This window comes from Corvus moneduloides, chromosome 7 (genome assembly GCF_009650955.1).
Source record: "Corvus moneduloides isolate bCorMon1 chromosome 7, bCorMon1.pri, whole genome shotgun sequence".
Lineage (NCBI taxonomy): Eukaryota > Metazoa > Chordata > Aves > Passeriformes > Corvidae > Corvus > Corvus moneduloides.
Window position 1 is genome coordinate 270579 of NC_045482.1, and position 23295 is coordinate 293873.

General features: G+C 55.1%; 1 protein-coding gene across 4 annotated transcripts; it reads right to left on the minus strand.

Moving 5' to 3' along the window:
- Positions 1-1900: 1900 nt before the first annotated feature.
- Positions 1901-22958, minus strand: LOC116446702 (aryl hydrocarbon receptor-like). Of its 4 annotated transcripts, XM_032114916.1 has the most exons (13): positions 22610-22957; positions 22347-22534; positions 12968-13074; positions 9502-9591; positions 8557-8680; positions 8203-8333; positions 7373-7575; positions 7179-7288; positions 6780-6921; positions 4858-6424; positions 3326-4723; positions 2845-2921; positions 1901-1927 (listed from the first exon to the last, which is right to left on the minus strand). In XM_032114916.1, the coding sequence occupies exons 1-11, from the start codon at positions 22648-22650 to the stop codon at positions 4568-4570; spliced, it is 2859 nt and encodes a 952-aa protein (XP_031970807.1). In that variant the 5' UTR covers positions 22651-22957; the 3' UTR covers positions 1901-1927; positions 2845-2921; positions 3326-4567. The 4 variants fall into 4 exon arrangements, with proteins under 4 accessions (XP_031970807.1, XP_031970809.1, XP_031970810.1 ...); XM_032114918.1 differs by lacking the exon at positions 9502-9591 and having other exon boundaries at positions 22610-22958; XM_032114919.1 differs by lacking the exons at positions 1901-1927; positions 2845-2921 and having other exon boundaries at positions 4632-4723; positions 4858-4971; positions 5684-6424.
- Between the last annotated feature and the right edge of the window lie 337 nt (positions 22959-23295).

Below are 23295 nucleotides of genomic sequence, written 5' to 3' on the forward strand. Positions count from 1 at the left end.
CTGCTTGTTTGTCTGATCCTTCGCTGCCAGGCTCTGCTCTCTGCAGAGTAATCCCAGCTATTGACTGTGCAGAGGGCCAAGGTGGAAAGGGTTTTCTTCTCCCCAGAGAGCTCCCTTCCCCATGTGTGGCCAGGCCACCATCAGCCTGGGCTGGGAATTTTAGTGCTGAAGATATTTCAAACTCAGGCCAAGGGGGTTTCTGGCATGAAACATCCTGAGAGGAGGCAGCAAGCTCAGAGGTGCAAACTGTTCTTGGGCAAGCTAGAAAAAGACATTTCCTCCTCTGGAGAGCCAGACCCACCAGAGATGGCTGCAACAGCTGTGGCTGGAACCCAGCATGAGTACAGAGCACCGTGCAAGGTAGGTGTGACACTTGGTCCACCTGCTCAGCTTGGAAATCCTCCTAGATGCATTTGAGGGTTTAGCAACCACTTGAGGGTTTAGCAGCCACAGCTGGCCAGGAAAAGGGGAATTAAGGACCGGGGAAGATGGCGAAATTCAAGGCAGAGATGGGATACCATGACACCAAACAGCCCTGGAACACATCTCTGCTCCACAGAAAGACATCTGGGAGCCATCAGCAATGTAATAACAATGGCACATCTGTGAGCAAGGGCAGGAGTCCTCACAGCTGCAAAGCAACAGCCCCCGTGTCAGGAGAAGGGTCAAGGACAGGGATACGTGGCTGGAGCCAGCAAACAGCATTCCAGGGACGAGGCACAGGTGACTCCAGCACCAGAGATACTGGGAAGGAATTGTTCCCTGGGAGGGTGGGCAGGCCCTGGCACAGAGCGCCCAGAGCAGCTGTGGCTGCCCCTGGATCCCTGCAAGTGTCCAAGGCCAGGTTGAACAGGGCTTGGAGCAGCCTGGGATAGTGGAAGGTGTCCCTGCCTATGGCAGGGAGGGGGGAGCAGGATGAGCTTTAAGGTTCCAACCCAAACCATTCTGTGATTCTGAGATTTCACAATAGATTTGAGATTATTTTTTGTGCCATGCACATTTATCAAACAATACAGAAAGTTTCAGCCCATCCATCTCAAACTTTCCTAGGTCCAGGTAAAATAATAATGATGAGGATGATGATAATAGCAACAATTCTATTATTCCAAAGTACCTCTTAGCCATGAGCAGGTCCTTCCTTCCAGGATGATGGCTGATGTGCTCCATCACTCTTTAGATCTTTCCAGCCAGGCTTGGAAAGTCTTTGGACCTATCAGAAAGATACACAAATATATTTTTTGGGGCAGCTGACTGCTATCCTAAGTCCTTTATACTTGAAAGCCATGGGCACAGAAGGTTGTGTAGACGGCTGGCCACTCAGCTCGGCAGGGGGAGTTCCAATGCTGATGTTTTGAACTGCCCCCTATTAAGAGACTATGATTTGTCCAAATTGGCTTCTTAATAATTTAAAGCAAGGTGAAAGGTGTCTCAGCTGTTCTCCAGGAACACACTGGTTAACTCCACACCTGCTGTCCCGGGTACCCCCAACCAGGCTGCAGCACCAGTCTCCTGGTGGGCTTTCCTCTGCCCACAGCAGGAGCTCAGCACGGCTCTGGCACTGAACAGCAGCCAGCAGAGAGGACACAGGCTGGGTATGAACAAACACCACCTCCCCACGTCCTCCTTCATCTCTATTTAATGCAGGAGCCATCACAGCGTGTTCTGCTCTACTGCCCATGGCTCCTGCCCCCATCTATAATGGATGGTGCACGTAGGTGGTGTGGGCAAACACCAGGCTGAGCTGCCACAGAAATATTTACCTTGCTCTCTGCTGCCCTGAGAGACATCTCGGCCTCCGTGATGCCAGCTGGGGACTGGTGCTTTCAGCCTCAGGGATGCAGCCAGTATCAGATGTCACCTCTCCCAGCTGGCTCAGGACAGGAACCCCTTTTTGCTGCAGGCTGTGTCTCACAGGACCTTCTTCTGGCTGCCATTTGGGAAAACAGCAGGCAGGAAGGGAAAGGAGAAAGAGGCAAACAAATAAATGCCCTCTGCTCTCCTCCTCCTGCCCCCCTCCGTATGCACATCTTACCCTGCTAGAAGGAGCTCCACAGCTCTTCCTGCCCTTTCCTGAGCTTAGAGCTACACAAGCACCCCCAAACCCAAGCACACCATGGGATTCTCGGAGCTGTCCTGTGCAGGGCCAGGAGCTCAGTGATCCTTCCAACTCAGGATATTCTATGGTTCTGTATTTCTCCGCACCCTTTCCTCACACCTTCCTCGGCCTCATGCAGCTCCTGGGGATCAGTATGCCCCATGGGACTGTGCTCCCTCCAGATGTGCAAACCAGAGCACAGCTGCCCAACTCCCCTTTTACACCATCGCAGCTCAGGGCAGGCTGCAGATGCTGGGATGATAAACAGAGCTTTCTCCCTTGCTGCAGCAGGAAGTCTTCCTCCAGCCCAGCTCCCTGGGCCAGCCCCGTGCACCAAAAATCAATGCCATGAGGCCCAGGGGAGGCCAGGCAGCAGCTGGCGTGAGGATGGGCATGAATTATGGATGTGCTGGCCTACTTTGGGAGCAGAGGGCACCTCCCTCCACAGAAACCATGGCTTGTGCCCCACAGACCTCACAGACACAATGCTGGACAAATCCACGCTGTGCTCACTGAGCACGGCGCCCTGGTGACACAGCCAGGAGGGCGCAGGCCTCCCGAGGTCACCGGGCTGCAGGGAAGCTCGTGGTGCTGTGGAGATGTGTGGCATGGAAGAGGAGGAGCCCATCAGGGCAGCTGCTCGTGGAACAGCTGCCCACACATCCAGGAGCTGGCACAAGGAGGAAGTCTGGCAGCGGGCAGGTTGTGCTCAGCATCTGGGACCCAACGGAGCTTTGGAAGTCACCGACCTGCAGCCCCCAGGGATGCTCTGGTGCTGTCCCTCCATCACCCTTGTCACAGGTGGTGCTGCCCAGAGCCAGCTCCTCTGAAAGAACAGGGAGGAAAAAGCAGAGTAGGGTACAGAAGCTATTAAAGATCAAATGCTCCCAGCAGATCTCCATCAAAAATGTTACAAAACCACCTTGCTTTGCTAAGGAACAGCAGGTGCTGGGTAGGGGTGGGAATGCTGAAAAACTCAGCATTCAGAAAAGACAAACCTGTGGTTTTTTCTAATTTCCAGGTTGAAAAATGACAGTGCAACGGAAAAGAATCAGGTAATTTGTCCTAAAAGATGTTTTCTATTACACAGTAGAAACTATATATAGACACTTTATAAATACATATATTATATATCTCAATATATCTACATGTAACTTTGTATACATGTAATAGTTATTATTATATATTGTTATTATATAAAAATATTGTACATCTTTTTAATACACTCACCCTTCTCTGTCAAATTTCCCAGTTCCTTTCAAGCATCCATGGCAGGAGCTGGCAGATGGATTGTGTGCATCCCAAAGGCTCCACGTGCTCCTTAGGATCCCTTCCAACCCAGGTCACCAGTAGCAAGGCCTGGGCTCCAGTGCTGCAGCCAGCAAACCGTGGCATGCTCCAGATTGGGAAGAGACACAGACACAACCAGCCAAGGGGACATCAGGGAGGAACTCCAAAACCATTTATTGAAACAAAACCAGTAGGAATTCACATGAATCCAAAGCTGGGCAAGCAGGAGGAAGGATGAGCTTTGTCAGGTTTCTTGAAGGGTCACTGTGTTTCTGATCTTTTAAACAACCTCTGCATCCCAGTCCACAGGATGCTGCTTTGGGATGGCAAGAGGTTGTTTTTCCCTCCACTGGAGTGGCATAAAAATAAATCTGTCAGCTCATGTTATATACACACATATAGGGGATTTTTTCCTGTGGGAAAACATCACTCTCTCAGTACTTACTTACAATTAAGTAGCATTATACTTATTTTCTTTACTTACTGAAATTTCTGGTTTTTAACTGAAAACTTGGGGACTTGGAAGCCTGAAGGTACCTGAGAGGCCAGCACCCAGAGAAAACCAGCTTAGCAGCCAACCTGGGCATACCTTGTACAGTACAGCAAAGCCCAGGGTGCTTGCTACAGGAGCTCTAACCCAAACAGTGGGAACACCTGGGACACAGGGAAAGCTGGGGTGGGGAAGGACCAGAACAACACGAGAACACAACACAGGGCTCATTTTCCTTATAAAACAGGCAAAATCTGTACAACGTGGCCACAGACACAGGTGCCTGGCTGGGATGGCAGGAAATTTAATACCAGAGGTGAAAACCTTTTCTGTCTCTTTCTTTTGGGCACATCAATCTTGTATCCGTGTTGGATTGTGCACATAAATGCAAAGCTTTGGTTGCACTCATGGGCTGACCTGCAACCACAGCTCAGCTTGCTCCAGTGCCCTGGGAAATGTGTCAGCCTGCCCTGCTGCTGTCCCTCCCCAGGCCAGGGACACCTCCACAGGAACAGCACACGGAGCAGAATGGTGGGAAGGTGAGAAAAGGGCCCAAACCCCCAGGCGAGCCAAAGCAACCACCATCAATAGCACCAGCAGGATGTGCACAGCAGTGGGGAAGGTTTGTTATCTGCAGCTTGAAGGCAGCTCCTTCCCCAGGGAACAGTCCTGCTTTGTCCATTCCAGCCTCTCTACAGACAGAAGTCTCCCCTGGAGGCGTGAGGGGGATCTGGCAGCACTTCTGCCCGGGGCTGAGGCTGGCAGGGCAGTGCCAGGCTTCCCCCCAGCACCGGGTGCTCTTGGGGCAATCCCCTGGGAGAGCTGGGCAAACCACAGCTGCTTCGGGGCTAGGGGAGGGAGAGAGAGAGAGAGAGAGAGAGAGAGAACAGTGGTGAGGCATTTTGCAGGGGGTTATTAGGACTGGCTGGGCACATTCCCAGCACAAAGAACACTGAACCCCAGAGTGGAGAAAGGCCCTTACCCTGTGCCTGCCCTCCTGGCTCAGTGCAGAGGTGTGTGTCCCACAGGCATTCAGAGTGTCCAGAGGGCTGCCGATGCTCCCAAAGTGCCCTGCAGCTGAGCTGGGGAAAGGGTGCTGGGGCACAGAGGGAAAAGTGCTCAGCTGCTTTTCGGGAATAAGCTGGCAGGAAGAGGGAAAAAAATGGGGGTATGGAGCCACCTCTTCCCAGGAGTCCCCAGTGCCTGCAGCTCCCACGCCGCAGGATCCCTTCAGGATAAAGTGCTGTGGGGGCATGCTGGGCCTGGGGCCCCAACAGCCCTGCTGCTGGGACATCAAGTCATGGCTGAGGCCGTAAGAGCCAGGCTGAGCTGGAGACCCCAGGAGTGGGGAGACATAGTCCTGCCACGGGCTGGGGCGTGGAGGGGAGCCGGGGCCGTGGCCACACACCCCGTTCACCAGCAAGTGACAGCGCTCTGACCGGCTGGGCGGTGCCACGCGGGCCTGGCGCTGGCTGGGCAGGGAGAAGGACTGGTGGGCATCCCCTTGGAGGGGCTGCACGGCTGGGAAGCCGCCCTGCAGCTGCTGGGCCCCGGGCAGCCCCTGCGGGCAGGGGGTTCCCGGGGCTGAGCTGGGGGCCTTGTCCCATGGGGTGCTCGGTGCTGGCTGGAGGAAGCGGAGCAGAGCCTTCTCCCCAGCTGGTCTCCACTGGGAGCCACTGGACGGCTCTTCCTGCTTAGCCAGCTCCAGAAGCAGCCCTGGCACAGCACCGAGGGGCTGATCCCACAGCGGGACAGGGGGCTGGCCCAGGGCAGTGCAGGGCTGCCCTGCACGCTGTGCCAGGCGGTACCTCGAGTCCTTGTTCGCCGTGTGGCATGGGGCAGTGCCTCCCTGTGGGCTGGGGGACGTGCCTGGCAGGGGACAGACCTGCTGCCCTCCCTCGTGCTCCTTCACCAGAGGGCAGGGGATGTAGGAGAGAACCTGGTTGCTGACCAGGCTGTTGCTCAGGGATGGGTGGTCTGGGTCCATATTGACCATCACCATTTTCTCATCCAGCAGCAGGAGCTCCAGGTCCTCAGCGTTCAAGCCCAGGCCCTCCAGAGCAGTGAAAAGCTCGTTGTTGGAACAGCTCTCGTCACTCTTAATTGAGAGCGAGTCCAGAGTGGCCAAGAGAGGGTCTTCCTGCTGCAAATCCAGCAGCTTCTCTTTGAGGCTGTTCCCCCTGGAGGAAACTGGAGCAGTGCCCATACTCCAGGCGTTCCTTCCTGCACCTGGCAAGGACACATTCCCGAGGTGGGAAGTGCTGCTGAAGGAAGGGCTGGGAGTGGGAGCCGGGTGGGAGGTGTACACTGCCTTGTCCTGCCGCATCACAGTGCCCAGCAGAGACCTGGGGTCAGCGCCGTTCTTCTGGGAGCGCCCTCCACGGCTGCAGGAGGGCTTCCTGCACTTGCCGGGTTTCCCTTTGCTCTGGAAAGGATCAGGGAAGCCCGGGAGAGGGTGGGCGCTTTGGTACAGGAGTGCCTCTCCCGTAGCAAAGGTAAAGGGAAGATGCATGGACCGTTTCCGAAGGTGCTCTCCTCCTTCTTCATCTCTGCAGGGCAGGAAGAAGACACCGTGGCTGACACGTGCACAAACCCACCCCACAAAGTGCTTCTGCGACAGGCAGTTGTGACCCCTCAAGCCGCAGCCCCTTTGCTACAGCCAGCATGCATTCACACACCAATACACACCCAGAGCACCCATCTGCAGCACAACCAGGCATCACCCCATACTTGTGGGGTGGCCTTGCAGAGGGGGATGTGGCTGAACAGCACCAACTGCAGCATCCCACGGCTGCTCCTTTAAAAGGCACAAGCAGCAATGACAAACCCAACATCCTGCCCTGCTCAGGACATCCCAGAGGCACGGAAAAAGGCAGGCTGTCCCCATCCCAGCCCGGCACGTACACGAGGGGTCTCTGCGTGACCACGATGTACTCGGGTTTGCCGTTCTTGTAGACGAGCCGCGCGTTGGCCTGCACCCACTTCCAGCGGTTCTCCTTGGTCAGCAGCCGGAACACCGTCAGGCCGCTCTCCCCCGTCCTCATCACTGCCGGGAGGAAGCGCGAGGGCTGTACCACGGCACGCCGCCCTTCCCAGCTGGGAACGGCGGGAGCACGGCTGGCACGCACAGGGGACAGAACCCAGCTGAACACCCCTCACTACGCTCCTCCCCGAGCTGCCCGCGGTGACAGCAGCCGCACAGCAAAGCATCCTGCGGGGAAAGAGCCACTGGGCTTGACAGAGCTGTCCCAGCCCCAGCCCACCCATCAGCACAAGTGACCAGGGAGGAGAGGAGACTCTTACTCCTGACGTGGTTCTCAGCACAGTACAGCGTGTCAGCAGCGTGGACAAACTGGTACCCGGTGCCACACATCCGCAGCTCCGCCTCGGTGTAGCCCAGGACAATCTTCCCCCTGTGAGAGACATAGCGCACCCAGTTCAGAGGCACCACCAGGGAGGGACGTCTGGAATGGAGCACTGGAAACTCTGCTGCTTACTTGGGATCACACGCCAGGGGTGTGAAGTCCAGCTTGTGCTTCGTCCTGAAGATCATGTTCTTGGTTTGGATCTGCAGGATGGACGGGGGCTGCAGGGGCGTGGAGATGGCGAACAGAGCGAGCTGGGGGGGCAGGGCAGAGCCATCTGCAGACCTTTTGTTCTGCCCATGAAGGAATTTCAGCCTGCCTTGAAGGTTTAAAGCCTGGGAAGAGAAGAAAAGCTCAGTGTCATGCAGAAAAGTGGATGGAGAGGGAAGAGAAGGAGGAGAGCTGCACGGAAAGCAAGATGTCTGTCTGCAGAGCTGGTGTAAATAAAATCATCAAATCACAGCATGGCTTGGATTTGGAATGGACCTTAAGGATCATCTTGTTCCAATCCCCCTGCCACAGGAGGGACACCTTCCACTGTCCCAGGTTGCTCCAAGCCCCAGTGTCCAACCTGGCCTTGGACACTGCCAGGGATCCAGGGGCAGCCACAGCTGCTCTGGGCACCCTGTGCTCTCCAGTGCAGAGAGGAGGAGGGATGAACACCACCTACTTGATCTTAAGACATGCTTTTAACAGAAAAGCCAAGCAAAACACGTGGAGGAAAAGCACTTTTGTTCCAGCTTCAGCATTTCTGAGAAGAGAGGAACAAAACCCACAGGGAGAGAGAGGCTGTAGGTACAGGCCGAACCCATGAAAAACAGGGAAAAAGTCTCCTTGCTGAGACAGGCAGGTGCTGCTCGTAGCAGAAGGACCACTGGGTCTTTCCAGGTGGTTGTTCCAGTGGTGGCATGAACCCCTGTGGTGAGCCTACCCCTCTCCTGCTGTGGAGGGTCTGTACTCACCAGGAAGCCAGAGGAATTATCCAGGAGGCAGCGAAAGCGGCACACAAAGCTCCTCTCCAGGAAGGAGGAGTTCTCTGGGGGCAGCTGATCCGGCTTGTAGATGACAGCAGAAGAGCCAAGACTCTTCCCCGCTGTGGAAGAGAGGGACTGAGAGAGGATCAAGCCAGGATTCACCCCAGTGAGGGTTGGAGGTCCCCAGCACTGGGCACTGCAGCAGCTTGCTGAGCACAGCCACAGAAACTGGGGAAAAGCCACAACACTGGGATGAAGCCATGGCCTGAGCCACATGGGTGCAGGTGGTGACAGGGAGCTGGGCTGCCAGCAGCCCTGGAGAGCTGGCCAGCCTGCCCTTACCTTCTGGAGAAGGCTCACCCTCAGGAGCGCGTGGTGGGTCGAGGGCCCAGTGGAGGTTGCGCCTGAATTCCGGCTGATCCTCAGTGTGGATCAGCTCGAAGACGCTCTGGTGCATGACCTCTGTCTAGAGGGGAAACACCGCCTGTGAGCTCTGCAACCTGTCCCCAGTGCCAGCTCTCGTGTCCCACAGCCCCAGCTGGTTTTATCCTACCCAGTTTCCCTGGTGCTCAAATGGGTCCTGCCTAAGTGAGGTTGGAAACTTTCCCCCAGAACTGATGCTGGTGGGAGCAGACAGCACATCTTGCTCTAAGGCCTGTGTTGGGCCTGCCCTGCTCCCCCCAATCCTAAAGAGCCAATGCAGCTTCCCTGGGACATCCCCATAACTCAAAATCCTAGTTCTGACTTAAGAGATGAGATGAAAACACTGATTTGGGAACAAAACAGCAGCAAGGCCACTCCATCCCTACACTATTCCCAAAAGAACAATGCCCTGGGACCTACACCCTGCGCCCAGGTGGACAGTTCTCACCTACCCCAGGTGCTGGGGACAGCCAGCTGTGTGTGGGTGACACCACACCACAGCAGCTGAAGGACTGCAGGCAAGTCCCACTTCCCTGTCAATCTGATCTAGTGCCTTCCAGGTTACCTGGGTGCCCAAGGCAAGCAGGGCAAGGAACCCCAGACATCTCACCACGGCCATGAACCCCATGAAGGCACACCAGTGTGGCTCCTGGGAAGTATCCATGGGCTGATGAAGCCCGTTGTCACCCACCAGTGACCATGTTTGGCATCTGGGGTCCAAATTCCCAAGGCCAAGGAAAAGCCCCAGACAGCCCCCTGAGGCCCTGTGATCCCTGCAGGGCCTCCTCCCTGCAGGCAATGTGGGGCTATTCTCCACCAGCAAGGAAAAATCGACTCCCCGCAGCAACTCAGAGTCGCACCGACCTGATGAAATCCCAGATAGTCCTGGATTGTATGCGAGGAGTAAAATATCAGCCCTTCTGCTGTCACCACCAGCACGAAGCCATTGAGTGCCTGTGGGAGAGAGGACATCAGCAGGTGCAGGCCACGCTCACGTCACTTTTCCAGCAGGACACTGGTGACCCAAAGCCTGGCTGGCCCAGCTAGCAGGCAGCCGAGCCACCACAGATGGACTCTCTGAGGTCATGCAGCTCTTCCATACAGCTGCCCGAGGCTATCCTAATCCAGACTGACGGAAAACTGTGCTTCCATCCTGGGAGCATTCACTCAGACTCCGCTTTGGACATGTGTCCTCATCCTGTGCAGGGAGCAGACAAAAACCTCCAAACTGCTTGCAGGATGAAAGTGGACATCATCAGGAGCCGGTCCATTCTGGTGGAAATGAGCCTTGAGGGCCTTGGCAGCCATGTGTGGCCACCCCAGGTGCCAGAGGAGTGGCCTGGAGAAGGACCACAGTGTGCCTGGACTGTCCATGGGCAAGGAGCAAGGCCAAGGAAGGTGCTGTCTCCGCCGCCCCCTCCCTCCTCAAGGTGGCCAGTGTTGAAAGGGCCTTAACCAGTGGAAACGGAAAGGCCAAAAGCTGAAGCATAAGGGTTTGGATTTGAAATCCCAGCAAAAACCATCTGATTTCCAACAAGCCAATTTCCTCCAAAGCAGCAGGGAATTCAGGCTGAGGCTGGTGCCTGAACTTGGGGGGAAACCACAGAATCCGTGGGTGACCCCAGAGTACATTTTGCTTTCAGCCAATACATAACAGAATGATTTAGGCTGGAGAATCCCTCTAAGTTCACCACCTCTGAGATCACTTCCTCCAGAGCCCTCCCTGGCTCATGCACACCCCACACCCCCCAGGGCTGAATGCTGTGCTCTGCTTTTACAAAACAAACACCCAAAGCTGCTTTGCCCACACGGGTTGGAAGCCCCAAGGCCTCCCCACAGAGAAGAGCAAATGCAGCCATCAATCTGAAGTTTTCATTGCATTTTTAATGTTACACACTTCCACATCTCACAGGCCCTTCCACCCACTTCTCAAGCTCCAGGACTGCAAAGTCAATATTCAAGGGAGCACCAGGCTTCCTGGCAGGAATGGGCTGAGCTGATCAGAGCTTCTGTCTTCCTCAAGAGGCTCATTCCTACCAGTTTAATACATTGGGAAGTAATTTGGGTGTTTTCCCTGAGCTAAAAGCCCCAAGCTGGCAGGACAGGACACAGGAGAAGGGACCAGGGTGCTGGCTGACAGTGTCCTTTACACCTGGAGAAGACTAGAAGGGGCAGAGGAGCTTCCCTACCAGTCTGGGAACGCAGCTGCTTTCCAGGAGCCCTGGCTTTCCATCCCTGCTCGCTGGCAGCAGGCAGGAGCTGACAGGCAGCAGAACACTGCTAACATAGGCACTGGCAGGGTCCAGGCAAGCATCCTCAAGTGCTGCAGGCACAGCACCAACCCTTGCAAGCCTCTGTGGCACAGAGCCCAGGGCTTTGGAGACCTTGCCACCCCACTGCCAGGGCTGAGAGCAGGCCCACAGCAGTGCTCCCTGAGCCCAGCTGGCAGACATCACTCTGGCTCAGCTTCCCAGCTCTGAAAATCCCGAGAGTCACCCAGCAGACACCTTCAAGCCCGTGGCGCTGCCTGAGAGCAAAGGCAGTGAAAGCCCATGAAAATCATTGGTTTACCCTCCCAGAAGCTGAAGAGCTTTCACTGCCCTGACACCACCACATGGCCACACCTCCCTAAGGGCAGCAGATCCCCATGGGGACACCCTGGCAGCAGGACCCCTCTGGAAGGCAAGGCTCCTGCAGTGTGGGCCCTAGGGCTTTTCAGAGCCCAAACCATCCTGTACCACACCAACCTGGCAGGGAAGCCACAGTAGCCAGCCCTGGCCTGCTTCCCCCACTTCATAATGTACAGACACCAGCACTAATTAGGGCCTGGCGTGCAGTCTCAGCCAAGTCCAGCTATTGTTGCTGCCAACTCCCGCTTCATTGTCCAGGTCAGAGTTTCTCCCCCCTTCCCTTCCCTTTATTCCAGGCACAAACGCTCTCTCTATTTACTGGGCTTGATCTCAGTGTGTGGGAATCCGCTGCAGAAGTTAATTAGTGCTGCCAAATGCACTTTAACCCTTTGAGCAGCTTCAGGAGGAGGAGAGGGGAAGAATCAGAGTGGACCAAGAGACAAAGGAAGCTCGGCCACCAGAGGTGACAGACCAGGTGGAAGTATGTTTATAAGTATGTGGGAATGTTTCCTTGGGGGCACGGAGGCAGATTCACACCTCTGCATGACAGGCCTGTCCAGAGGACAGAGGAGCTGGCAGCCACATCCAGGGTCACAGAGATGAGATGAGCCCTGAGAGAGCTGAACCAGCTTTTAAGACCCACTTTGGTACCTCTAAAAGGATGGTACCCAACTATGGGAGGGGCTGACAAGCAGGACATCAACCCCCAGCAAGCCCTGCTGAGCAGTTTTATTATATCCTGAGGGAAACCCCCATTTGTTTGGTTATTAACTGGGCTGGCTTTGGCACTTCTCTCACCAGACACAGAACTCCTCAGCCCTCAGGCAGGACAGTAATTACACCTCATGCTGAGTGAGCATTTGGACAGGAGCTGGGGCTGCCCAGCACGCTCAGCCTGTGCTGGAGGATGGCCAGACAGGCAGGGGATGGTGCCACAGCCCGTGCCCGGGTGCCAGGCAGGGACAGCAGACCTGCGTCCTTGCAGGACCTCATGCTGCCAGAGCCTTACCACTTCCCATTCACTGTGCACAGTTTGGGGACAGAAGGTGACCTCCTGGCATCTCTGAATAAACCATGGCAGCTGCAGCACCACCAGCCCTGTCTCCAGCACGGCCAAAGGAGCCCACTTGGGAAAATCAGAGCTCCTGGGATACACCCACCTACCCTGTGTTTAAGGGATAAGCACATGGTTCCTCAGCACCTGTGTGCTCAGTGTCACACATCGCCTCCTCAAAATCAGGGAAGACTTCCAGGATGTTTTCTTCCCTGTTTTCACCAGTGTTTGGACAATGTCCTTGAGCGAGGACCAGAGTGCCCATGTTGAGAACTGTGCTCAAACACCTTGCTCAGTTTGGTTCCCACATTACACCTCTGATACACTCACACATGAGAGTGCAGAAGAGATCAATCTCCACGCTCAGAAATGCGGCAAGATGTCCCCTACATACGGACTATTTACAGATAGCAGTTTTTTCCAGGACTAATGGGAAAAGTAGGGAAGAAGCAACACAGTTTCTGCCCCAGGGACCTTTGGAGGTCTTAAACCTCTGCCCAGTGAGAAGCACAGCGAGCTACGCCACATGAAATCACAGATCACCTGCTATCAGCAACACAACAGCCTGGTTCTGGGGTAAAACTGAAAGGAGCTGGAAGGGGGACAAGAGGAACATCCTGCGAAGGCATTTGTGAGGAGCACTAACCTGTAGGAGCAGCTCACCCTCAGGCACCGCTGCCGAGCCCGGAGCTGGTCCGGGGGCACGGTCTCCGTCCCTCTGGGCCTCTTTGGCACTAGGATTCTTCAGGGCAACTGCACCAAAGAAAGGGAGGGGATATCAGTGCTGCAGGAACACACTGCCACAGCAGCTGGAATGCTGCAGAGCTGGACAATGCAGGGAAGCCACCACGCAGTGACAGCCCTTTGCTTTGCCCATCACAAGAGTCGATTTTAACAGGGTGTTTCCCCACCCCTCAACTGCTTTGGTCTGGAGTTTTGTTTTTTTCCCCCACTCCTTTTGCCCCACTTTTAACAACCTACAGGTAAAAAGCAGTTAAAGCCAGGGATCCTTAAAGCAGGTAGGCATCAGAATCACAGGACTATGGAACTGTTAAAGATAGGAAAAAATGCCAGGATTGAGCCCAACTATTCCCCCAGCACTGCCAAGCCCACCATGAGCCCATGTCCCCAAGTGCCACATCCACAGGTCTTCTGAACACCTCCTGGGACAGTGAATCCACCACTGCCCTGGGCAGCCTGGTCCAATGCCTGACTTCTTTTGAGAAGAAATTTTTCCTAATACCCAAACTAAACCCGCCCTGGGACAACTTGAGGCCATTTCCTCTTGTCCTGTCCCTTGATCCCTAGAAGCAGAGCCCAGCTCCCTCTTGTCAGGGAGTTGTGCAGAGCCAGAAGGTCCCCCCCCGAGCCTCCTTTTCTCCAGGATGAGCCCCCCCAGCTGTTCCTCATCAGATTTGTGCTCCAGACCTTTCCCCAGCTCTGTTCCCTTCCCTGGACACACTCCAGCCCCTCAATGTCTTTGTTGTTGTGAGGGGCCAAAACTGAACACAGCATTCAAGGTGCAGCCTCAGCAATGCCCAGCACAGGGGACAGTCACTGCCCTGGCCTTGTGGCCACATCACGGCCTTCCTGACCACCTGGGCACATGCTGGCCAACAGCAGCAGGACTCTGCCCTACGCAGGAGGCACTGCAGCAAATCCCACTCTTCCAGGATCAGGAACATGCCATTTTGAAGGATACAGCTCAGCCAGTGATGTCTCGTTACAGTTCAGCAACACAGTGGGTTTACTCAACCAAATTAAGGCAAGCCACAGCTCATAGTGGGAGAAAAACAACACAGAAAACACATGGATCCAGACACAGGCACCCGAGATCTGCCAGCAGTCAATGCACAACCCACACGCACAAGGGAATCTGTCACTCAGCTGAACTGAAGGATGCGCCCGTAAATTTTGCTCAGTACTCCCCAAGAGAATAAATCCTGGGGATGTTTTGGTGTGGCTAAGAATTAAAGGGTAAGATGACAACGCACCTCTGCATGACATGCATTTCCCATGCAGGAAAGCTGGGAAGCCTCCTGCCAGCACCACGAGGACCAAGGACAGCATTTGGCTGCTGGTCAACCAGCTGCTCCCACTGGGATCCAGGGGGAAAAGTGTGAGGCACCAGTGCACCAGCATGCCGGTGCACAGAGGGAGCAAAAGCTCTCTTGGATCTGCCTTTCCCAGCTCCTGGGCTGCGTGTGCTGCAGGGCTGCCAGGCTCAGAGGTGATGGCAGCATCGCGTGGACCCTGGAAGCAACTGGACAGCGAGTCAGAAGGCAACAGCCACCAGCACACAAACAAAACCAGGCTCTGTAACAGGCTCTGCTCTGCCAAAGCAGCTGCTGAAACTCAGCTCCTCCATCCACATGGAGCCGGTCCTGAAGGATCTCAGATGCTGCAAAACATGGATGTTCCAGAGCCAGGGTTTGGGGACAAAGTTCTTCCACCAGGCACAGGACACAAACTCTGTAACCAAAGGCAAAGCATGTCCTGGTTCTAATACTTGGAGAAAACACCTGATGCAGCAGCAGTGCCGCTGCTTCTGGGAGCTCTGGGGAATTCCCTGAGCTCAGCCTGACCAGACAATTTCAGGAGCTGTTTGGCCAGGGATGGGCTGACATCAGGCCTGAGGTTACAGCACGTGTTTGTATAACTGTGGGTCAGGCCCGAGCGAGCTGGGGTGGACATGCACAGGCTGCTGTGGCCTCACTCTTCCCCACCCCAAGGCACCACCCAGGGTCACCTGTACAGGTTGGAGCCTGCACAAAACCTCGGAGATGGACAGGCCATCAGGGAGAGCAGCAGGAGAGCAGCCAGAGCACCCAGGCAGGGCCCTGTGGGGTGGATGGAGCAGGTTTGTGCCAGCGCTCTCCCAGCAACTCGCTTTTCCGATTGCTGGGAGCAAAATGCGGGAGCTATGAATTATTAAAGGTCGCCAGTCCTCCTCCGTGAGCTCCCAGCCTGCTGTGCTGGAGGTGAGAGATAAAAATAAACCTGGCTGACAGGAGAGCAGCTAAAGGCGCTGCCCTCTGCTCAGGGCTCTGGTTTAATGGTTTGATATCGCCCCTGCAAAAGGAAATCTTGATCCCAACTGCTGCCTAAAAATAGGCTTTGCTATCAGCATCAGGGCCAGAATGGACATGTTAACAGCAGAGGACAGCCTGCTGTCCTCCGTGGGGATGCCTGCCACCAAACAGGATCCAGCCACCAGGGTGTGAGGGATAAATCAGAATTCCCAGGGAGGTTTCCCCATGAACTTTGCCAAACAGCACCTTTTCCACACCAGTCACCCAAGGATCCCCAAAGATGATGGGCTCTTGGCTGCGGCCACGCCAGGCTGGCGTCCTGCCTGGTGTCCCCAGGCTTTGTGTGTCCATAAATAGCCCCGTGCAGCCCCTGGGGTCAGCAATTCAGCAGAACTGTCACAGCACATCAGGCTGACAGAGCAGAACGAGCCAGGGAACCGCCACATCCTCCCTCCTGCGTGCATCCCACATCCCGGCACCGGGAAAGGTGGGACGCACTTCCAGCACAGCACTCGCCTTCACCTAGGGCAGCAGGACCACGTGCAGCCTTTGCATAAGTGAGGACAGGCACTTGCAGGAAAAAAAGAGGGGAAGTAAAGGAGAGAAGTGGCTTTTCCTGGGCTCCCTCCCTCTGGCCACCAGCATCACCCTTGCTGCTGGAGGGAAAAAGGTGAGGAGACAGAAGCTGGTCACCTGAGAGCAGCAAGGCCTGCACAGCTTTCCTGCTATTCCTTCCAAGAAACAGCTCCTGCCAGGCCCTGCAGGCTATTTGGCCACAAAAAGCCTTTTAGCTGAAAGGAAGAAAATCCCTCCCATCTCTGGGAACAAGCTCCCTGCCCCGTGGTCACCCTCACACTCGGTGCTCACCAGCTCTCTGCTGCCTGACCCTGTGGTGTCACCAGGAGGGGCCACCAGGGGTGGGTTTCCTCCCTCCCTCTCCAGGTGCTTCCCCTGGCACCCAGCCTGGGAAGCTGCTCCACGTGGTGCTGCAGGGACACCTCGCTGCCTACCAGGTTTGCTGGTGAACTCCTGAACCTGCTTTGCAGACCTGGGAAATCTCTGCACCACCAAGCAGGAATTAACATTTTTGAGGGGATATCTCCCACCCCCTTCCCTCTACAAAGCAAAAACTCCCAGTGGGAGTGGAGTTTCACATCAGCCACTGACTGTGAAGCAGGAAAATGAAACAACTCAATCCCAAACCTGCTCCAGGCATTGATGCAGGAGAAGGAAGCCAAACTGCATCTTGACTCTTCAAGAGCTGCAGGAGAGGGCTGGGCCGTCTGCACGGCCACTGTCAGTCTGAGCAGGTCATGGGGAGAGAAGGATTTTGGTAATGGTGCTCCCTGCAAGCCTTCTGCCAAACACCCCAGCATGTACCAGCCCCTCTGGGGGAAGGATTGATTGATTTCTTAATAAAACTGCCTTTTATCCACCTCTCTCTTTCTGTCATGTGTGCCAATCCCCTGAAGAGCTGGTCTTACCTCACGGTAAAGTCTCTACTCCCACGAGTGGATCTCCAGATCTCCCTTTCCCATCCACTTCTCCAGCTTTTTTGTGCTCACAGGAAGAGGAACCTGTGGCTCTGCTGCTCGGTACACATCCCCCACATCAAATAACCCCTCAAAATTGTTTTTTTCCTGCGTTTTACTGCTAGTAAGAGAAAATACTGGAAATTTAGAGAACGCCATGGAAATGGTGAGGGCAGTGGGCACAGATTTGCTGATGCCAGGCCACAGAGCCGTCTTCTTCCTGCCTTGCTGAACCATCAGTTGGGTTCTTGTCAGTGCTGTTCAAAGCCCATTTTCCAGCCACTGGCAAATGCTTCCTGACTTCCCATTTGTTAATTCATAATGGATACTGCGGTTTTACTTAACTTCATACCTGCCGCAGCTCCCTGTTGGCAAAAATTTCATTAAACAGATGAATTATTTATCCCTGCCTGAATGGTGTGGACCCCCCACTTTCCAAGAACACTCGTGGTTAATAATGGATGGCCTCTTAAAAGATCTCATTGAGCTTTCAGAAGCGAGGAGGCCTTGCCTACGTGTAGCTTTTGGTTGTGTCACTCGGGTCTCAAAGGGAGAAGCATGTGCAGGGGTTTAAACAAGGACAAAGATGACAAGGACCTGCCAGATTTTCCTTCCTCCTGCAGCATCAGGAGCTGTTGGAACCTTCCCTCTCCCACTGCTCCTCCCTCGGGAGCTTTAATGTCAGTCACAGAATGGTTTGGGTTGGAAGGGGCCTTAAACACCACCTGGTTCCACTCCCCTACTCTGGACAGGGACACCTTCCTCTAGACCAGGAAGGATCATCCCAGCCAGCCCAAAACCTCAGCCTGGAGTTTCTTCCCAGCTCTGCTCCCCTGCCTGCCTTTGCAGGAGCCTTGGGACAGCCCAGGTGCTCGTGGGCAGCAGAGCAGGCAGCCCCCAGGAAGCTCCCACAGCTTCCTACCAGCTGCTTTCCTGGGAGTCGGGGAAAAACACTGGGCAAGGCAAGCAGGCAGCAGGAAAACTGCCCACCTAAGGGAAGTCACAAGACTTCTCCAGCTCTACTTGCTCCTCCGAGCTCAGCTCATTACCTAGGCAATTAAGAGAGCACAGTGATCACAGGACAAGGCTTTGTTTTTCTTAAGCCAGCCCTTAGGCTTCCCCGCTGCTGCAGCTCTCGACAAACAGCTCCAGAGGAGGGAGGGCAGGCAGGGAAGGGATGAGCAGCGTTAGTCCCACACCCCCCCACCCCAAGCCCTCATCCCTAAGCAGAGGTTTCAGGGGCACAGTTACATAGTCCGTAATAACTATATAATTAAAAGCACTTTTCCAGCCTGACCTGACTGCAGCTCGGGCACTTTTTGGGCCATCACAGCTCCAGCAATAACAATCTGGATTCATATCACAGTTCAAAGGGCAAGGCTCAGCCCCGAGGCTCCACATCGATCCTACAGCAGCCACCAACGACTTTAAGAGGACTCTGGGAAAATACCCAAGCCCCCAACATCCACAGGAGTGTTATCTTTTAAAGATACACGGGAGAGAAAAACTGCTTAAGTTTTGCATACACAGCCTTAACCTTCCATATAAAACAGCCCCACGCAGAGCTCAAACCCACACAGAGCCCAAAACAACTCTCTGATCCACAATTGCAGACTGTGCAGCCAACGAGCTCTCTGGAGCCAAAAGTTTCTACAGCCACAACACGTGCCGGGGTGTTTCCCCCCTCTCCTCCCAGCCAGAGATGCACCTGAGCTGCCCAGAGGCTGCTGGCAAGCCCGGACATCCAGGCAGGATGCGTCTTCATTTCCAAGGATTCCCACTTCAAGGCAGGGTTAGCCCACTGCTGTGGGGTTCAAACACACAGTTCCTGGCACCACGGACCGACCTTTTCCTACAGCTCATAAACCCTAGGCTTGATTCAGAGCATCAAGAGAACTCCCACAGGTCAGTCTGTGACAGTCACAGGACGCCCTGGGGACACCCAGCTAGCCCCCAGGGGCAAGTGAGCGCCCAGCAGCGGCTCCTCTCACACACCAGAGGGGCCAGGCCTGCTGCAGGATGGGAAGCACAGCGTGGATGACCTTCCCAGCACGCTGCAGGAACAAACTGCGAGGGACACTTGTGCAAAGTGAGCCCTTGGTCATTGTGACATCTGCCAATTGACCTCCCACCAGGAGTTTAAATGGCCCAAGCTACACAGATGGTACCCGACAGCCACATGACAAGGTGCCTTTGGGGCATCTTCCTTTTTTGATAAGAAATCCTCACACAGAGCGAGACAGCAAACCCTCCCATGGAGCATCTTTCCTTCTCTCTCCCTTTCCAGAAGGTGAGGGAGGCAGCAGAGACAGGGACCCCTCCTCCCCAGCCAGCAGTCAGCTGGGCCCTGGCTCCAAGGGGGGGAACAGGGAGGGATTAGAGGGGAGCAGCCCGGCCAGGCACCACGGGATAAGCTGCTGGCACTCAGATGGGGTGACCTGCCGTGCACACCGCAGGGCGGTGGCACAGCCAGGGAGGTGCCCTGCAGCACAGTGCCACCTCCACCGAACCCCATGTGCTGAGAGAGCCTCCAGCAGAGCAGGGAGGAAGGTTAGAGTGGTGAATGAGAATTAAAAACACTTGTTCACCAAGGGGGAAAAGAAATAAGGCATTTGGGAGGACTGTCGTAGGAGAAGAGACCTGGATGGGAAAGGAGGAGGTACAAGCCTTTAAATCAACTGGCACTGATGTTTGGATAGGACCCTCAGCTTGGAAGCCAGCCTCAGCTCCTTTTGGTCCTCCTGGCCCAGGTGCTGGCTTCTGGTCAGTGCCACTTCTCCAGCAGGATGGACCTTACGAGTCCAGCTCCCTGGCAGGACACCTCTCCCAGTGTCTCCATGCCTGCCGTGATCCTGCTCCCCCTCCTAAGCTCACCTCTTTCATGGTAAGGAAGCACTGGTGTGAATTTGGGATTGTAAAGTCAGGCAGTGGGTGAAGGGAAAGGCACCCGGGAATCTCACAGAGGACAGCGGTGCTGCTCCACCACAAAGGGAGCCTCTTCCACCCCGCCACGGATCACGAGGAGAGCTTGGCTAAGATCCCTCCTCCCCCAGAGCTGCTGAACACACGCGGCAAGCGCCCGGCACGGAGCTGCCTCCTGCTTTGGTACACCGGAGAGATCTGAGGGGAAAAACTGAGTGCAATCAGTAGACGAACACACACAGGATGCTCTCGTCCCTTGCTCCTCCAAAGACCTGCAGAAAGCCACCATCCAGCATCGGGCTGGCAGCAGAGCCACAGCAGAGTCACCAGCCCAGCACATCAGCCTGAGGAAGGGCTTGTTTGGGTAAACAACCCTGCCTAGCAAAGACGGCACTTGATGATCTCTAAACCACTCCAAAGACTAAACAACAGAACACCGAGCAGCCTGACATCCTCTGATTCCTGCCAGCGAACTGCAGGCCTTTAGCTGTGCCCGCAGGCAGGCAGAGAGGCAGCAGGGACAGCTTCACTTCGGGCTATATAAAGTATGAGAATCCTCATGTCCCAAGGAAAAACGCACCTTTATAAAAATCAAAGACCTTTAAGACCGTACAAACTTCCCCACACATCAGCTATGTCCAAACCGAGATGCTGAAATAACATTAAAGTCCATTAATAATTAATAAATCAGTAATTATTTATTCATTGCGGCTGGGGACAGCCGGCATAACCCTGCTGGGTGAATTGCTGCCAGCGATCATGGGCAACACCTGAGACCTGCTCCAGCTGTTTCTCCTCACAATCCATGGCAGCACATCCCAGATTTTGTCCTTGCTTTCCCTCGATCTTCTTTCAGGGAGTGCTTAAGCAGGGACGACAGATAGATAAATAAATAAATACACTTAAAATCAATTGTTTTGTTGTTGACCTTGCCCAGAGCTCCACTTAAGGATTCCTTTTCAGTTGTTATTTTGTTTTAAAGCACCAGGAACAACTCAGCTCGGTCTGCAATCGCTATCTGCATCTGAAAGAAGGAAGCTTTCCTCCTTGCCTGCCACACCTGCCTCAAAGCCGAGAGAGGGGGGGCCCATCCATCCCACAGCCTCCGACGGACAGAAATCGGTGCCTTGGAATTAAACCAGATGGAAGGGGGGGGGGGGGGGGGGGGAAAAAAAAAAGGAAAAACGAGGCAATCTCAGAACAGTAAATTTCCTGGTGCTGCAAGGCAAGCAACTCTCCCAGGCCATTCCTTTCCCAGCTCACCCTCTTGCCAATCCTTTAAGCGGGGTTAAAAGAGAGTGGAAAAGGGGAAAAAAAGAAAAAGGAAGCATTTTAATGTATTCAATGAGAAATCGCGGTGTTTCTGTGACTTGAAAACGCAGCAGTTTCGAGCCACTGCTACTCCACCAGGCAAATCCAGGGATGCCTCGATGCCCTCCTGAGGGCTCCTCTTAATTACTACCACAGCGCGGAGGAACGGTTCCCAAAAATAAAAGGTTGCTGAGTAACCTGCAAGCACATCACAGGAAATTACTGCTCACTGCCAGCACACCGAGCCTGCCGTAACAGAGCAGGAAAAGTCCCTTCCGTGGGGAAGCTTCCCAACCGGGCAGCACAGGGCTCTGCCTCACCCTCCCGCAGAAACCGGGATTCCCTCCTTCAGCGGAGCCCACGAACAAAACCAACTTCACCTCTCCAGATCCCTCCGAGCCTGGCAGCTGGAGACGGCACAGCGAGGAAATGTGGGTTAGAAAGGAGGGAAAAAGTAATTCCAGAGGAAAGGAACCAACATTCTGAAGGGTAAGGGATTAAATTCTGGGGAGGGGGTAAAGAACAAAATATTCGGGGGGAGGGGGAAACAAGATTCCAGGGGGGTAAAGACAGGAAAGACACAAAATCCGAGGAGGTAAAAACCCACCAAAATTTGAGGGGGGAAAAAAAAAATTCGGGTGGGGGAGAGCCCCAAAATTCGAGGGGCAGGGAGGGGGAATAAGCCAAAATTCGAGAGGGGGAAAAAAAACACCACCACAACAGCAAAATTGGAGGGGGAGAGGGAAATCTCACAAAATGCGAGGCGGAAGGAGGGAATCAATTTCGGGGGGGGGGAGGGGGAAGCCCCCAAACAATCGACGCTGTTGGAGTCACAAACATTCAAGGGTGGAAAACCCTCGAAAGTCAAGTAGGGGAAAACCTGTCAAAATTCGAGGAAGGAAATCCAAAATGTGAGAGGGGAAAATCCCACAAAATTCGAGGATGGAAAGATACAAAACTCCTGAAACTTGGGGAGGAAGCCCCAAAAATTCTAGGGGGGGGAAAAACAGCACGATTCTGGGAGGGAAAGAAAACAAGCTTCTGGTGGGGGAAACCCCATAAAACTAAAACATTTTAAGTGGAAAATGCTCTGTGGAGGAAAACAAACACACGAAGTGTTTTGGAGAGAGGGGGGACAGGAACCGCGGTTAGGGAGCAGGGGGACACCACACAATCCCGGCAGGAATGGCGAGGAGGGGGAAGCGGCGGAAAGGCGCCCATCCCTTACCTCCGAAGAAGCTCCTGGCGCGCAGGAAGCCGGCGCTGAGGCGAAGCACCGAGAGCTTGTCCAGCCCGGCCACCACGTCGGGCGGGAAAGGCAGCAGCCCCGCCAGCCGCTCCAGCTCCCGGTTCAGCCGCTCCCGGTGCCGCTTGGACGAGTTGGAGCCGCCGCCTTCGGCCGGGCCCGGCCGCGTCCTGCCGGGCACAGCCGAGTTACCGGGGAAGGGGAACCCCCTCAGCCCTTCCCCGGCCCCCGCGGCCCTCACTCACACCCGCGGCACCGGCTTCCTCCGCCTGCGCCCCGCGTACATGGCCCGGCCGGCAGCGCCCGAGCCGCCGCTCCTTGAGGGAGAGAGGCAGCGGGAATGGGAACGGGGACGGCCCGCCCTCGGCGAGGGGGGAGACGGGAGGATGGAGAGGGATGTGGGGCTGCGGGGGGATTGGGAGCAGGGATTGATGTGTGAGGGAGCTGAGAAGGGATTCGGGGGCTGAAGGAGGAGTGGGAGTTGATGGGGTGGAGGTGAGGAAGGGGAGGGATGGGGGGAGTTAATGAAGAGCTGAAGGGGGCTGATGGGGGTTTGGGGTGTGAAAATGGCCTGGAAGGAGTAGGGGGTGATGGGGGATGGAGGGGGATTTGTAGCGAGAAGAGGGGGCTGAAGGGAGATTTGGGGCGTGAAAGAGGGGTGTGGGTGGGATAATGGGTGGGTGGGGACATGGAGGTATTGGTGGAGAGGTGGGGACTGGACCGTGGGTGCTAATGGCTCAAACAATCCACCTGGGGCTTTGCTAGCGCTGCACAGAGCGGCCTCGCAGGTGCAGAGGCTACAAACTGGGTTTGCAGATAAGGGAAGAGGCTGATAAGAGGCAAATCTTGCGATGTGGATTTTATCATGCCCATGTCCCCCCTCGCGGAATAGCTGAGCTGTGAAAACTCCGTTCCGAAGTACGGGGACAGC

Bases quoted from the DNA above. Each gene is read 5' to 3' on its own strand.
- LOC116446702 (XM_032114916.1), bottom strand. From the start codon at position 22,650: ATGTACGCGGGGCGCAGGCGGAGGAAGCCGGTGCCGCGGGT. The intron at 9,592-12,967 runs GTTAGTGCTCCT...TCTCTCCCACAG, and splicing joins AGGGTGAGCTGCTCCTACAG to GCACTCAATGGCTTCGTGCT. The intron at 6,922-7,178 runs GTAAGAGTCTCC...TCCTCCCGGCAG, and splicing joins TGCTGAGAACCACGTCAGGA to TGATGAGGACGGGGGAGAGC.